Source organism: Gadus morhua, chromosome 22 (genome assembly GCF_902167405.1).
Source record: "Gadus morhua chromosome 22, gadMor3.0, whole genome shotgun sequence".
Taxonomy (NCBI): Eukaryota; Metazoa; Chordata; class Actinopteri; order Gadiformes; family Gadidae; genus Gadus; species Gadus morhua.
Genome location: NC_044069.1, coordinates 2,004,168 through 2,020,861, shown reverse-complemented (window position 1 = coordinate 2,020,861; position 16,694 = coordinate 2,004,168). Strand labels below are relative to the sequence as shown.

The following is a 16,694-nucleotide window of genomic DNA, read 5'->3' as shown; positions in this document are numbered from 1 at the left end:
GCCCGGCACCGCTCTGAGGAGTTTTCGCTCGTGCTTAATGCCCGCGCACCGCTCCGCCCGTGATGCTCCGACAATAAACCAAGACGAAGGCGCGGATTGGATTGCTGGTTGATCAGCCACTGACGTCATTAAACACTTAACAAACCAGCGTGGAGAGCCTGACGCCTTTAAACGTAGATGGATTATAAATGTATTCTGCGCTATAATCAATTTATTTGAAGCAAAATAATCCATAAAAAAATACATTAATGCATACATTTTAGTTTGTAGAAGCCAAAGAAAAGAGTCAAACAAGGACAGAGCGTTCAATGAATGTTGATTCAATTCAATTAAATTCAAAGTGTTTATTGTCATATGCATAAATGAGACGTTCTCAGTTGTGCAATGAATTTCCACAGACTGAATGCCAAGATTTTTTTTTTTACAAGATAGATAGAACAAATAATACATTTAAGTTAAAATAAAAAATTAAAAAAATTAAAAAATAAATAAATAAATAAAACGGAATGGTGCAAATCCAAGAAAGCCAAAGTGCATGAGCAATATGTAAACAGCTGCGTCAGTCCTGAGGTAGAATACTCCTTAACAACAGACTCCTATCTGTTGTTAAGGAGTCTGAGGGCAGTGGGGAAGAAGGAGTTCTTAAGTCTTGAAGTTTTGGACTTCATACTTCTATACCTCCGTCCTGAGGGTAGAAGTGTAAACAGTCCATGCTGGGGGTGGGTGGGGTCCTTGAGTATGGTGGCAGCTCTCCTGTGGACTCTGCGGTGGTAGATGCTCTGCAGAGAGGGCAGTGGGGTTCTGATGATCTTCTCTGCAGTCTTTACCACTCTCTGCAGTCGTCTGCGGTCCAAAGCGGAAGTGCTGCCGTACCAGACGGTGATACAGCCGGTCAAGATGCTCTCAACAATGCAGCTGTAGAAGTTTCTGAGGATCTCAGGCGACATGCCGAACTTCCTCAGCCTCCTCAGGAAATACAGCCGCTGTTGGGATTTCTTAACCAGCTGTGTGGTGTTGAGTGTCCAAGTGAGGTCGTCGCTGATGTGGACGCCGAGGTACATGAAGCTGCTCACCCTCTCTACTTCAAGCTCCCCGATGAACAGTGGTCAATGAGGACTCCTTTTCTTCCTCATGTCCACTATCATCTCTTTGGTCTTGTCCTTGTTGAGGGTGAGGTTATTGTCCTCACACCATGACACCAGACTGGCCACCTCCCTCCTGTAGGCCGCTTCGTCCCCGCCCGTGATGCGTCCTATCACTGCAGTGTCGCCGCAAACTTCAGGATGGTGTTGTCTATGTGGGAGGCGACACAGTCATGAGTGAACAGGGTGTAGAGGATGGGGCTGAGCACGCAGCCCTGTGGCGTGCCAATGTTTGTGATGATGCTGGCTGAAGTCCTATTCCCAATCCTGACAGACTGGGGCCTGCCAGGCAGAAAGTCCTGGAGCCAGTCACAGATGGTGGGGTGCAGACCTAATGTAGACAGTTTGTCTGTAAGTTTGTGGGGGATGACTGTATTGAAGGCGGAGCTGTAATCCACAAAGAGCGTCCTGATGTAGGAGTCTTTATTTTCCAGATGGGAGAGGGAATAGTGGAAAACAGCAGCGACAGCATCAGAGGTGGACCTGTTGGGCCGGTAGGCATATTGCAGGGGGTCCAGGGTGTCTGGTATTCTGCTCTGAATGTGGGTCAGCACCACTCTCTCAAAGCACTTCATAATGATTGGAGTGAGTGCTATTGGTCTGTAGTCATTCAGGCAGCTTGGTGGGCTCTTCTTTGGAACAGGGATGATGGTTGTGGTCTTGAAACAGGAGGGAACTGTGCAAAGGCTGATGGAAAGGTTGAAGATGGATTTGTAGAGAACGTTACACTTTAATTCACAGAACTGCAGTTTGAGCAGGAAAACAGGGAAGTTAAAGACCGGGTCGGACCGGTCCTGGTCCACGCCGGGTCCTGGTCCATGCCGGGTTCTGGTCCGTCAGACCGGGTCCACCGAGCCTCCGCCTCTTCATTCCGGGAGCGGGTCACGGAGCGGCTCAGCAGCGCCGTGATCCCGGGCCTGAACCTGTAGCGCCCTCCCCTGGAGACATACGGAACCACACGTTACCGCACACTCACACGGCCGTCAACCGTCTACAGATATGAGTTCCGTCACTCCTTAAAAATAAATGTAATATAATTCATATAATATAGACTAATTAATCCAACCCTTTGCTGTTATTAATCACGATTAATCTTGTTTTTTTTTATCTTGAATTGAAGCTTGTGATAGTGGATATTTAAATGTAAAATGATAGAATGAATGTAGAATCAACACCAAGGGAATGATAAAGAGCCAGTGAACCCTTAACTCCTCTGCGGTTAGAACCTGGTCATTTGTCTTAGATGATCGTCGTCGTATTAGTCTATCTATGCCATCTTATCACTGATACTGAAATAAGCCAATAATTTAGAAACACCTGCCATCTCTAACCTAACACCTAAACTAACCATCGCTAACCTAACTCCTAAACTAACCATCGCTAACCTAACACCTAAACTAACCATCGCTAACGGGGGGGGGGGGGGGGGGGGGGGGAAGTTAGACCCCAAAACAAGAAGAACTGGTTCTTTGATTCTTTTTTTTTAACATAAACCAAACATATGGTCACGTAAATAAAATATACGAACGAACAGAGCTCCGTCTCCCCGCGACTTATATTGATTGAGTCTACAACTTTCTCAAAGATTCAGCCAATGAGAGGTAGCAATGGTGTTGGAATGGCACCTGGGTAAACCAATGACAAGGCGGTACCGTCGAATATACGCGCTTTCTCTGTCTGACGTATCTTGGGTCATACCATACGACGTGGGGCCACTCATATATCCCCCTACATTTTTTTGAAAATAGACTTGACCTCCAGCTGTTTATTGGATAAACGCATTTCCCAATCCCAGGAGTCTTTGCTCCATTCTACGTCAATTTAAGAACAAACAAAGAAATTAAACTGCAGTTCGTATTTTTTATTTATGACCATGCAAGTTCTGTAATGCCTGAACAATGAAGAATTAAATGTAAAGTAAAATAAAATTATAAATGTAAAACCATGAATGAAATATAGAGAGTACGCAAGTGGTAAAAATATCGGTGGGACGTTCAATTTTCTAAATAGCAGGCATCTCCAAACGGCAGACTGCGGTCTTGACGGTCCTCTCCGGACCCATGACCAATTAAAAAAATATATATATTTTTTTAAGATGTAATCTGACGTAACGAACGAATCAAAACGACCGAATCAAATAAACGAATCGTTATAGTGAACTGAACTGAAAGAACTAGTTCCCGGAAAAGAATCATTTTGCCCATCCCCAGTACAGAGACAGAGACATGTGTGTGTTCAGTTACATGTATGTTTTCTCCTGTGTAATTCAGTCTTTTATGTTTATTGATGGTCCTGTGATGCCATCTACTGGCGGACTTTGGTATTGTTCTGGAATACGTTCCGATATGCATGCCTTGCACTCCATTACACTACATTCACTTGATCGGAAAGCATGGTACTCGCACTCGTCTTCATAATTGCGTCTCCTCTGGTTTCAAGTTAGCCTTTGAAAGCATCGTTGGTACGTTATCTGTATTGCTATGTTAAGGGGGTTTTATGTATAATGAGATTAAGGAAACTTTGTAAACAAATTAGATGGATGGATATTCTTACGTTAGCAAGCTAACTTAGTAGCTAAGCTAATTTTACAGCATTCTGTTATTCTCATACTGAAATGCTGTACTTCCATTCCTCAGTTTTACCCTACTTCACCTCACCATCAAGAGTGAACTGCAACTTTTCGTCTGCGTGGTTTGATGGAGAGGAGTTTATACTATCTGTCAACCCTGGCAAGGTGCTGGGGGTAAAACAAGAGAGAGAGACACACACACACACACACACACACACACACACACACACACACACACACACACACACACACACACACACACACACACACACACACACACACACATACACACACACACACCCTCTCATTAATAGTAAATCATGCGCATTTATACAAAATATAGGAATAAAAAGGAGCACACTGCAATCTCAGAAGTCATGGGCGAAAAATAAAGGAACCCCAAAATTGCACACGCATATACATATATATACATAAAAAAATGGTAAAAGCATGCAAGAACTATTAAAAACACACAGGGTAAAGGTAAGTGCTAGCAGATGAGTGCAAAATAGATAAAATGATTAAATAAATAAATAGGAATATATGTAAGGGATAATGCCCGACGAGGTGTCCATTATGTAAGGGATAATGCCCGACGAGGTGTCCATTATCAGGAATTAATGGACGACGTGGAGGCGTGAACCGTCCGACGCGAAGCGTTGTCATTATTAAAGAGAAGCCTGATTCTCAGATATGCGTGTTGGATGGCTAGGGTGTAGGTCTGGGAAGAACTTCAGGCCAAAATCTTGCAAGCGAGCCGCTGGGTGCAGGTGCAACGAGATGGAGCACTTGCTGAGTCATTTCCTGTAGGGCTAGAGCCACAGGTTGAAGCGTATGCGTTTACTTAAATGTTGTCGACCCAGTCACCTATTGCATCATTTCCTTTAGGGCTTCGGCCTCCTAATTGATCATTGTAGTATAATTGAATGCCCTCTTTCATATATATGATACCTCCACCACTGGGACGTGGCAACAATTCTCCAAATCCATATGGGGGGGGGGGGGGGGGGGGTGATGCTTGTGGACAGTAGGGTTGTACAGTAGACATAAATAGGAAGCAAACTCAGGAGAAGGAATGACCTCATACAAATATATATTTAATAAATTGTTTCAAATAACCCTCCCTCGTTAAATCAATGAGCTTGGTGTTTTGCTTTCAAAAATAGGTTATAGAAGGAAGTCTAAACTGCAGAAAAATAAAAACATCCAAGCTGCCTTTTAAGGATACCTTGGAATATCTGTCTATTTTTTAACCATCGGACCCGACAAAAACAACACACGGCAGCTCCTTTGCCGCGTGGTTTTTACAAAAAACGTCCTGCCCACATACCGTTCAAAATCCACCCAAAATGTCCTAGAAGCAGCCCAAGTTGTTGTTTTAGCAGCGAAATGCATTGTGTGTGTGTGTGTGTGTGTGTGTGTGTGTGTGTGTGTGTGTGTGTGTGTGTGTGTGTGTGTGTGTGTGTGTGTGTGTGTGTGTGTGTGTGTGTGTGTGTGTGTGTGTGTGTGTGTGTGTGCGTGCGTGCGTGCGTGCGTGCGTATGTGTGCTAACACGCTATTTTTATGTTGAAATGCGACGTAATCCAGTGTTCACGAAAACGTACACTGTCAACATATGCTTTTGGCGACTGGGTTGGCTCCATGTTGGCTCTCACAAATAAACGTGTTTCACGCATGGACATAATAAAGGAGGTTTCACGTCAGAGGGTTTGGGAGTAAGGGGCGGGCCTTCTGAGAGGGGGTTCCGGGGGTTTCCTTCCGGGGGGGAGTTTTGGTTGTTGTAGTTTTCCGGTGGAGCTGTGCCTGCCTGTCCGATTGTGGACTCCAATAAACCTGCTATCAAGCTTACTTCGCTCAATACCTCGCCTGTGGTTATTACAATATCATTAAAAGTTACATAAAGTAACGGTTTAATAACACAAACGCAGGAAACACGTGATCTGCTAGTTTAGCGAAAGCAGCGTCCCTAGCAACCTGACGTCGTTGAGACATGCGAGCGAGACGATTAAATCTTCCTAATAACTATAAAACTAAAGATCAGACACAATCACTGACTGAAGATTATGAAAGCAAAAAGTATATTTCTCGCTAGAAATGTTATTAGAAACACGTTTAACGGTGAATCGATCCTAAAATATTGCATTTCCCATTCAGATAATAAATATTAATAAAGATCATACACATTCACTGACTGAAGATTATTCAAGGAAAAAGTAAATTTCTCACCAGAAATGTCACCAGAAACACGTTTAATGGTGAATCTGTCAAACAAATCAATCGACAATATTTGCATAACCTGACGGCATCACCGTTGATAGACATTGATTTCCTTTCGTCTATATCCGACGGTGAGGGATCATTAACATGACTGTCTATCAGGCATTGAAAAACGACGAAAAAGGTACCCATTTTCCGTCGCAAATTGACGCCAGGGATCCTTGGCCATGCGTCACACATTTGACGAGTAGGGATTGAGACTGTTGAAAATAAACTTGAAACTGGTCCACATTGAATAGTATGACTGCGTATAATCCTATAATCAATATGTTAAATAAATCTGGCCACAAAATACCCGTTAAAAGATTTTGAGTGATTGTTTCCAGCTTGGCCCTCAAAGAGGTCTCTGAATGTATACGGCAAACAGCCATGATGTGTAGTCTACCAACAAGAACATCAAAAATTGGCATAGGACAACAGTGAAGACATCGTTGGAAAGGTCTTGACCTAAGGAGCAACATATGTCAATTTGAGATTTGTGGGCGGTTCCTGCTCCTCAGGTGTGCCCTTTGAACCTTGTACCTGTGACACTTTTGAAGGCTTGTAGTTCAACAACAAAATATGCTACAGACATGGGGTCAACTGTTTTGGAAAGTTCTGCACATGTACTATCATACTCGACAGCAGACCAATAGAGTAGGGTCAAAACCTATAAAAAACATGATTACACCCTCTTACCAATAAGAAAGTTAAAATCAGACCAAACAGGCGTGCTTCCCACCCTTAAAAACATAGAATGAGCTTGCAACGTTCGTGATCCCAGTTTTACATATTAGAGATAATTAATTGGAACTACAATAGCTATGACACAGCACACTATAACTCGGGACAAATTGTAGTTCTGGTATCCTCCTTCCGGTTTAGGGTTAATATGTTGACATTAGGGTTCCGAAATCATATATCCACTCCAATTCTTAACAGTAACAGTTCTTAAAGTATGACCATAACGTATATGTTTATATCGTGAGTAGATATATTTTATGAAAAAGGTAATATATATACATTTATGAGTGCTTTTTTTATGTTTTTCCTGCTGCTCTATCTCGCCGACAGAAAGGTGTGTGTTCAATGGCGTAACGTATTAAGCAACGTTTCAAAACATATCTTTCAGACCTCATCCTTCGATCTATTTTCCTGCTATAAAGTGTAAATGTGATTTATAATTTGGTTTTAATATGGTGTGGCTTCCAAACAAAACCATTTAGTTCAGTATACCTGCAGTAGGATGGATTAATAATCGACAGCAGTCGCAGATAACTAGCAATAGCCTTACTGGCTAGTGAACACCCCCCAAGGTTTTCAAGACGTCAGTCAACCCCAACTTCAATTTGATATTAACATGACAATTTAGGTTTAGTATTTAAGTATCATAGAACATAATATATACCCAATATAGTACTGAACAATACTACATTTATATGTAACATTGTAATGTTATTAATTACAATGTTATCATCCAGTTTAATACTGCAAACTTCTAATCATGGGGAATACAATGTATTTAAAAATACAATGCCCATTACAATCGTTCCTTTGAAATTTTAGGAACCATTCAAGTTAGAAGGGATACTTGTAGTTCTTACACCAAGAGGAGGGTTGTAAATAAGTTTAGGAAAATGAATCTTTACTGAATCAAAAATCTACAAGTAAAACATAGGCTAAATTATACTGCATATAGATGATTTGGGTGAAATATATCACAAGGAGATCAGTTAATTGATGTAATCCACATAAATAATAATGTATGTGATGTTAAATTTAACTCAATTCAAAATATAATTAATTATGCATTATTTATGTTTGTTTCCCATATTTTCTCTTGATAGGCTATCTTTTTTTATAAAACACAAAACTGTCACATGATGTTTCTAAACATGATGGAAAAGTAAAACAAAAAATGGTCATTTTTGGCAATAATGTATTCATCTTTTGCAACAATACTGGAGAAAATGCACCAAATGGATCTGTCCAACACACAAACAATTTGGGCTGTATTTCTTAAAAATGGACTGTAGGGTTAGCTTTACATAAGCACTGACAACAGAACATGTAATCCAGTTATACTGTACGTACCTATATTAACTATACAACTGTCTCTTTGTTACATACAGTCTAATGCATATTACATACATATTATATGTATACATACTTAGTCACGCCACCCTATCAATCAAAATGGTCGTTCTCCTTGATTTACATTTTACATGACATGCAACTATTTGATTTTAATTAATAACCAACTGTTTGGATGAACGATTAATCACTTTTTCATTTTTTGAAAAATAAAAAAATTCAAAATGATCAGATTCCAGATTCTCAAATGTAATATTTTCTGGTTTCTTAATACTTCTATATATTCTGTCAACTGAATCTTTGAATTCCGAACAAAACAAGACATTTGAGGAAGTCATCTTTTACACACATTAACTAAATAACACACCAAAATGCTAGTGCCTCCATCACCAAGATTGATATTCTGTGACGCTGGAAGGGGAGAGATGAAACAGTGGTCTGAACATTCACCACAATGCTATGTAACTGTGTGGAGAGCTGTCAAGTATGGCACCAATGAATGTTCACGTGCTACAGCGATGTAATGACGGTCAGCTGACTGCTGTCAGTTGACAGGAAGCAGTTAGTAGTGTTCATCTGATTTATTTTACACTTGGTGGGTGTATTGCAGAAGACCCAAGGGTGCAGTGTCAGGTGTGAAGTTGCCAGGATAAGCGGTTGAGTATGGCGACACATTAGTGCCATAAAGCACTAATGGGATAAAACATGCATTCGGGCGTATTATATTATTTCATACACGTTGATGTTAACTGCGAGCGCCCAAATTATCTGTGCGCACGTCCGCACTCAGAGCGCAGCTCCCCGAGCCAGGAAAAAAGATCCTCGAGAGCATTACTCTCACTCACCTGTTCAAACTCGCACACAACGTCTAACTGATCACTGTTTTGATTGTTTTTTTTGTTTTGTTTTGTCTTGTTTTTGTTTTATTTATTTCTTATTGCTTATGTTTATTTAATTTTACACAATGTCTTGTTTTTTTTAAATAATGTATGATGACTATATGCTCTGTAAGGTGACCTTGGGTGTCTTGAAAGGCGCCTCTAAATTAAATGTATTATTATTATTATTACCTCGTTGCAAGCGAGAGGGGGGAATAACTTTGGTCATACAAAACAGCCTCTCGCGAATGATGTTTTTCTCTCTCGCTCAAATTTAATTTTGGCACTATGTGGGAGGGAATCAAGGCAGGGCGTGCTTTCCTGTGATTGGCTGTTTCTGAAGCACGATATTTGATTGAGAGCCTTCCTCAGCCCTCCTCTCATTCATTCTGTATTGTAGTCAATGGCTGAAACTCAGAAGACAATCACGTCTGGGCGAAGGTCCCTTCAAGTAAGAAACCCTTGGCTGAATTCGGGCTGAGGAGGGCTGTCAATCGAATATCGCGCTTCAGAACGGCCAATCATAGGAAAGCCTGCCTTCCTTGGTTCCCTCCCCCATAGTGCCAAGTTAATATCTATGCGTGTGAAATAATATAAGACGCCCGAATGCATGTTTTATCACATTAGTGCTTTCTAGGCAAGTCCATTTCCTTAGTCCATCCTCAGTGCAGCTTCAATCTGGGGGAAAAAACAAGAGGTAAGATCAAAAGCTAAAGTTGAGCTGTTTAGAATGAAAAAGCATAAATAAATACATAAATAATCTTTAAAGAGTAACACTAATCTGTGTAGTTATGTGAACGTCACCTAAATTATGCTTTCCTCTTCATCCTCACTGGTGTCTGGACTGCTGTGGACACTTTGGTCTTCCTCTTCAATATTTTGAATGACAGAGGCCTCAGGACCTAAAGCAGTCTTGTATTTTTGCAGGACCACTTGCAACCCCTCTGACACCTCTGTGTTTCTTCTCCTCAAGAGACTGCAAAGTCCTTCAGCTCCTTTGTCTCCAGACTCTCCACCTCAAAATATACATGAGATTACATTACAGACCTTCTACATAGTAAAATTGCTTCATGAGTCCACATACTGTAACTTCAATAGAGTAGAAAGCTCTCTCCTGTCCAAATCTAAATACCATATGTGAATAGTTGCCATGATACCAAGCAGGCTTCAGATTGAGATAATAGTAAGCACAAGCTTACTTTTATGCTAACCCTGTGTGACCACATATTCCAATGTTCACAATTATTTGGTTGACTTCTGATTTCAGGCTATAGCCACAGTGCTAAATATCTCCACATTTGGCAAAAGTGACACACTTTACAACCCCACTGACTTGTTACCATAGCAAACAACGTATATCACCATTTTACTATGTACAATTAAATGACCATCACTGCAAACAATGATTGTTGTACTCTATTAGGTTTGTGATTGAAAGTGAGTTGGTCATGGACAGCTATGTTTTGCGTCAACTTACCCGACTCAGCCACCTTGTTTTTGAGAACCAATGCCAGGTTCTGCAACCATGTGCAGTGTTGTGCCATCTCCATCACCAGAATGTTTTTTTCCTCCTGCAGTCGCTTTGTTGTCATGACTTGGTCATGAAGCCGTTTCTTGGTTCCAATGTTTGCTAAAAAGTCAATTACAGTTTTATGAATACAATACTCAATGTTGCATATAAACATAAATGTATCGACCACAATTGTACTCTTTTATCAATTTTATACAAAAAGTAGAAAACTTAAAATACAAATAGAAACGACATGAATATTAAACAACTCAATATTTTTTGCACACTTATTGCAGTATACCGTATACAGCTTAACAAAAATCTTCTAAAAACTGACATACCGCTGTCATGAACCTCCCAAGGCCATATTGGGGACACAGTGCTCTCTCCACTCAGGGAGTGCTCCACCACAGCTGCATCGATGTTGGCTGCAGAGTCAAGCTTGTTGTGCTTTTGTATCTCCTGAAAAAGGAGCTTTTTCTCTTCTGCCAGCTTCCTCCGAAGCCGGTGGCGAAGCTTGTTGCTGTCTAGAATGACATGAAGTAGATGGGTGAAGGCTCTTGACAGAACTGTTTGTCAAGCAAAAAATACATTGCGCTCAAAAAGTGAAAGTGAAGCTGCAGTGAGTGACTGATGAATGTAATAATGACAATCTAGATAATAATCAGTTACAATCAAACAGAAGAGAATGTAATGATTGAGCTGTAATTGGCGTAATTGCTTCTACATTGTGTACTAATTCCATGTATTTGTTTTTGTGTATATTATACAGTAGTAATACCATTCTGACGGTACAGATTTAGCTTCCGCTGCCTCACACTGAGGTAGAGCCCCTCAATGGACCGCTGAAGCCCTGTGTGTGTGGTGCCTTGCAGGTTGTCAGATGCATCTCGTGTCTCTGTAGAAATAATAGTACAATTCAAAATAAAACAACACATAACAGTTTCGATGTTTGAATTCATGTTACACATAAACCCCTCTTAACCCAACTTGATTGTACAACTTGGTATGTATACTTCCAGAAGAGAAACTGGAATATACAAAAAACCCAACATGTCACACAGTTTGCTGGTCTTGGTGGCAGGTGATGTCACCACCTCTTGTAATCCCTAGAGATCACTTTAACTGCCCTGAATGATCAGCCAACTATTGTTGGCTGATCTTTAATATCAAACCTGAAGATTCAAATAGTAGTGGAAAAGTATTGTGTTATTTTCTGTTATCTGGTCATGCTTACCACCAGCTGCCCATTCCATCACATCTGAGATCCACTGTGACACCATTTCATCTGAGAGATGTAGCTGGGTTTTTAGCACTGCTAGCATTGCAGTCTCATCCAGGAGCCTCTGACAAGTCTGATAAACAGTGTAATCAGGATAAAGTCTGTAGGATTAACAGCTCAAATGATAAAAACAAAGGACAAAATTAAACCATTAGACCTACCTTCACATATCTTGGGGAAAGTGCCTGGTGTAAGGAATCCCCTTTCTTCTGGTTCCACAACATTGCATGCAATGTGAGCATGTCCAACCGGGCTATTGAAGGCAAAGTATGAGTTGATGGCATGCAGTCTTTGAAAAGAAGTATGCAACAATATGGAAAACACTCTGTTCACCTGCTTTCGACATATATTTTGTCGTAAGGGCACAACGAGAGAGGTAGCTGTTAACTTGTTCCACCTCTTCACCGGCGGTTGTCCCTGCTCCTTCCTGGTTCCTACCACTCCATTTAATCTGTTAGTAAAGGTTGAGTGGAATGGTAACACAAAACATATACATAATATAGTCTACCCATTAACTTCAATTTAATATTATAAACATTACAATTTACATACCATAATAAAAAATAATAAACATACCTCACACTTGGTAGCATGAGCTCGAGCATGCATGACGCTGAGGAAAGGTTTCATGGTGGTCAGCTCCTGGAGAGCAGGAAGGACACTGGCAACTTTCTCCAGGTATGGCCAGTATTTGCAAGCCACATCCATGGCAAAGAATTGTGCCTTGGCTGGCATCAGCTCCTTTTGAAGGTACATGGGGCAGGCAAATATTTCTCCCCTGTACATATTAAGGGCTTTAAGAAGGAAACCATGGCGACACACAGCAACCTCCATGCCCTCTTCATCCAATTTGGATGCCCTTCTTGATGTCTCCCGTGCTGCTGTCCATTGGGAGTCCCCACACGTGCCTCTTCCCTGTGTCTATGACACGTAAACAAAAATAAATCAAATAAAATCAATGGTATCATAAAACACTGTATATGCCATGTATTCACTAAATTTGATTTTTTAGTTGGCAGGCAGAAGTTGCTGTTGGGGAGGAAATCTATGTTGGATAGATATGTTTATTTTAGCAACAGAAGTATTTTGTCAAATTACGATTCAAACTTGCCTTTTTCACAGCTTTCTGGATCATGTCCACAAATCCAGACACTGCACTGTCTTCAGCCACAAATAAACCTTCAAAAAAGGCATGGTCACCAGAACTGTGGAAGACAAATAGAAATGAAATGTATTAAATATGTAACTAAATCAATCAATCAATCAATCAATAATAACACTGGAACAAAGAGCACCTTCCATTTCGGCGAAAGCGATATAACTTTCTGTTTCCATCTACTGAAACAGCCAACATTTCTGGTGTGCAGGCTGGGCAGGTGAGAACAGCACCACAGCAGAGTTGGTCCTTCTCAAACGAAGCATATGAAAACTCCAAGAAGCTGCGCTGCAGGGTGTCACCTTTGATATGTCCAGACTGGAAGATACATAGAATAAAAAAATATTTGGGATGTTGTCTGCTTATGCACAGAAATGTTGTAATATGTCCAAGAACAATAATACTAACTCGTCCTCCACACTTGGTGCGATGCTCCAGGAGCTTTGCGAAGGCCTGTCTGGAGAATCCCGGAGAGATTACTTTCAGTTCCTGAAAGGAGCTCAAGAGGTCCAACGTGTACAACGTGGAAGTATTGAGAGAGGCTGGCCAATATCCACTCTGAAGGAAGTGCTTCATGTCAGGGGTCCTCTGCTGCTGGCACGTCTGACATACATACAGTGGCTGATGCAAGTCATAACGTCCTTAGAGCAAGAAAGAAAAAAAACATGCTTAAAACACATTTTGAAAGACCCCCAATATCTTGATGTGTGATTTTATTTCTGGAAATCATCTTCAAATATAAATTTAAATAGTGAATTGTTTTTACCATTGATGTTAATTAAAATCACTGGTTTGCCTGGTAACACAGTGAAGGTTGTGCCATCGCAGACGCAGTTTGACACACTCACAGTTGGCAAGATGCAAGCTGGCATAAATAAAGAAGACCATTCTTTCATATTATCTTTTAAAAGCTGCAGACACATGTGAACAGCAAAATAAAAGCTTTGTTGAGTATATACCTTGCTCCTGAGTGAAATATCCATCCTCCCCTTTCATGACGCGTGTGGTTGGAGGAATGGGTTCAAAGAACCCACGTATCAGACATTCCCTGTTGTGGAGTGGCTGTTTTTTGTGATGCAGTACATCGCAGTCCCCACAGAACCACTCTTCAGGGAGACACTCTCTGCACCTAGGGATGAAAAAAATTAATAATATAATCAACTATTCATGTGAATAACTCATAAACTACAATACACTCAAGTTACAGTAAGCTACAGTATTCTAAATTAAGTTAGATAATCGGTTTGATACAAAGGTCCTAGATGTACTTTTCACATTCATGTAGGTTTCCTCTGTGTATCAAATTTCTCTCCCACCCCAAAAGACATGCATGTTAGCCTATATAGCAGGGCACTGAGAATTGCTGTAATGCTCAGCTACTACCCTGGGTAAATAAAGTTTAAGATTAATGTGATCCAACCTAATAACAGCCGGCTTGGGGCAGAGGCAACACAAGGGATGACCAACAGCCTCCTTTTCAATGAGGCCTTGTAGGTGGTTTGGTCGTGCTTCTGTCCAGCGCTCTGAGGCTTTCTGCTGCCGAAAAGTCCATGAAGATGCAGAGCTTCTTTGAGGCTTGGCAGAAGGACCAGAGGCATTTAGAGATGAAAGCCTCTCCACAAACTTTTCTGTAAAGAAAATAGAAACTTTGGCTACAATGGATTCACAGTTGAAGTACATAACTTACAGTAAAAGTAAATGGACCAAGAATACAAAGGGCTTTTTTCTCAGTGATACCTTTACATTTTTAGATTTAAACTTCAATTCATCAGTGGGATTTACCAAATGCCTCTTGAGGATTCAGTTGCGCTGAAGGTACAGTAAGCGGAACGTCCTCATGGGATGACGGGGAGCACTCAGCTGGGGGGAACGTGACTGTAAAAGAGTACATTAAAGAATGATTAACATTCATAAATATTCTTTCATGCTACAAACTCATCTAGTATTTACGCATTAAATTCCAATAAATGTCCAATAATTCAGATAAGAACCTGTGGCTGAGGCTTTGCGTCGCCCTCCGCGTCGCCCTCCGCGTCGCCCTCCACGCCTCCCCCTCGGCTTGCCTCGTCTTGCACCGTCACTAGTGGAGCCACATGGAGGTCCTCCACCAGAACGCGCACGTTTCCTCTCCTCAACGGCTCTCTGCGTGTTGAAGGGAAAATTCAATAATTAAAGGTACAGAAACTGAGACAGGTGACAAATGAAAAACGATTCATTTGATATAAAAACACTAACCTCAGCTTCAGCTATAAGGTGGTCTTGTTTACTTTCAAGCAATTTACGTTTCCCCTCTTTGTAGCTGGGATGCTGGCGGTCAATGGTATGTCTCATGGCCATTGCAACACAAACAGACTGACCCAGACAGACAGACAGACAGACAGACAGATAGGCAGACAGACAGTTAGACAGCCAAACAGGCAGATAGATAGACAGACAGCCAGACAGAAAGGCAGACAGATGGACGTGGCTCTTAAAAGTGCCTTTGGGTATTCAAAATGACGACGATAACGTGTGGTGGGGGTTGACTATAAAGGAGCTGCAGGGAGAAAAGAAAAAACTGTCAACCATCAACCAGTCACAAACAAAGTTAGCAGCAATGTGCAAAAAAATACAATGTTAATATAGCCATTACCTAATGATAAGAAAACCATATCAGATATGCATTAAAATTAACTAACTGCATTAACATTAACACTACACCTATGCCTGGGAGGGTGTTATTAACTGTGGTTGATTCTGGACAAATTTACTGTGAAAGTGTCATATCACACAGTTATCACGGTTTTAATGATATTTACGTTTCGAAACGGTAACCTAATTTTAACTGTAAGGAATTCTACAATGATTTACGTTTAAATATCATAACCACGTTAATAACGTTTGTAATAAACCAAACCGTTTGTAAATCGGTTGAAAATTTAGCAAGTTATGGCTATTTAAAAAGTAATAAAAAAAAGTACATTTGGCATGACACCGCCTATGGTGACGTTCTAGACGCCACTGTAATAAGGCATCTAGTTAATATGGTTCGAACGCCCCCCGTTGAGAAACCATGTTTTAGCGGGTTTTTCTTTATCTCTATTGCGGACTTTTGCCGGTACAAGACCGGGAAAGCACCATGAGAGCATAATAAATTGTTCAAAGACAGCACCTTGCTTGTTTTCTACACAACTTTACAAAGTTAAAGTAAAATCCAAAACAGTTCACTTTAAAAGTGATCCACAGTGACAGAGGAAATGAAAACGTCTAGATGAACTCACACAATTAAATGACTCACACATTATTATATTATTAATGCTGCATTGTGTTAGTTTATATTGAACATTATCCGTTCGCTAGCAAGGTTATGTTAATTTCAGGAGTTTCCCTTTATAATTGATGCTGACCAATGGTGAATCACTGGTGGGGATTTAATCTTCGCCCTAATATTTAAACTATGCAGGTAATTTATCATATTAAACGAAACATATAGCAGACGTATAGACAATCAACTTATCTTAGTAGGAGTTTGCGAGGGAATGAGCGAAATTCCCGCGAAAACTGACGACAGTGCTTACGCAACCAGAAAGCTTGCGTCTTCACCATGGCAACGGCAGAGAACGCTCATGGGTAAGTACGTAAGGCCAATTTCCAATCGGAAGCGGCACTGCAGCGAACCGGCTGTGGTCCCTACTGAAATGCCCACTGGAAGCGGCACAGACACGTTCCGACTGATGGCTCAAGACGTGCATAATAATAATAATAATATATAGGCCTACGGGAGGCATTCTAGTCCGCTCAACATATTTATAATTCGAAATTCGTCCC

General features: G+C 40.9%; 1 protein-coding gene across 6 annotated transcripts in view; it reads right to left on the bottom strand.

The window, feature by feature from the left end:
- Nucleotides 1-7,762: 7,762 nt before the first annotated feature.
- Nucleotides 7,763-16,694, bottom strand: part of LOC115535808 (uncharacterized) — a 13,341-nt gene continuing 4,409 nt past the window's right edge. Inside the window, exons 2-19 of one of the 6 annotated variants that reach the window (XM_030347319.1) lie at nucleotides 15,123-15,423; nucleotides 14,879-15,029; nucleotides 14,670-14,762; nucleotides 14,308-14,515; nucleotides 13,847-14,016; nucleotides 13,654-13,752; nucleotides 13,296-13,528; nucleotides 13,027-13,205; nucleotides 12,843-12,936; nucleotides 12,308-12,652; nucleotides 12,065-12,182; nucleotides 11,893-11,984; nucleotides 11,687-11,804; nucleotides 11,231-11,347; nucleotides 10,791-10,976; nucleotides 10,417-10,569; nucleotides 9,744-9,955; nucleotides 7,763-9,617 (exon numbers count right to left, since the gene is read on the bottom strand). In XM_030347319.1, coding sequence (XP_030203179.1) covers nucleotides 9,744-9,955; nucleotides 10,417-10,569; nucleotides 10,791-10,976; nucleotides 11,231-11,347; nucleotides 11,687-11,804; nucleotides 11,893-11,984; nucleotides 12,065-12,182; nucleotides 12,308-12,652; nucleotides 12,843-12,936; nucleotides 13,027-13,205; nucleotides 13,296-13,528; nucleotides 13,654-13,752; nucleotides 13,847-14,016; nucleotides 14,308-14,515; nucleotides 14,670-14,762; nucleotides 14,879-15,029; nucleotides 15,123-15,224 — 2,670 coding nt within the window. In that variant the 5' untranslated portion in view covers nucleotides 15,225-15,423 and the 3' untranslated portion in view covers nucleotides 7,763-9,617. Of the gene's footprint in view, nucleotides 9,618-9,743; nucleotides 9,956-10,415; nucleotides 10,570-10,786; nucleotides 10,977-11,230; nucleotides 11,348-11,686; nucleotides 11,805-11,892; nucleotides 11,985-12,064; nucleotides 12,183-12,307; nucleotides 12,653-12,842; nucleotides 12,937-13,026; nucleotides 13,206-13,295; nucleotides 13,529-13,653; nucleotides 13,753-13,846; nucleotides 14,017-14,307; nucleotides 14,516-14,669; nucleotides 14,763-14,878; nucleotides 15,030-15,122; nucleotides 15,424-16,694 lie in introns of those variants that run through there. The other 5 variants (XM_030347316.1, XM_030347317.1, XM_030347321.1 and 2 more) reach the window with 5 other exon arrangements.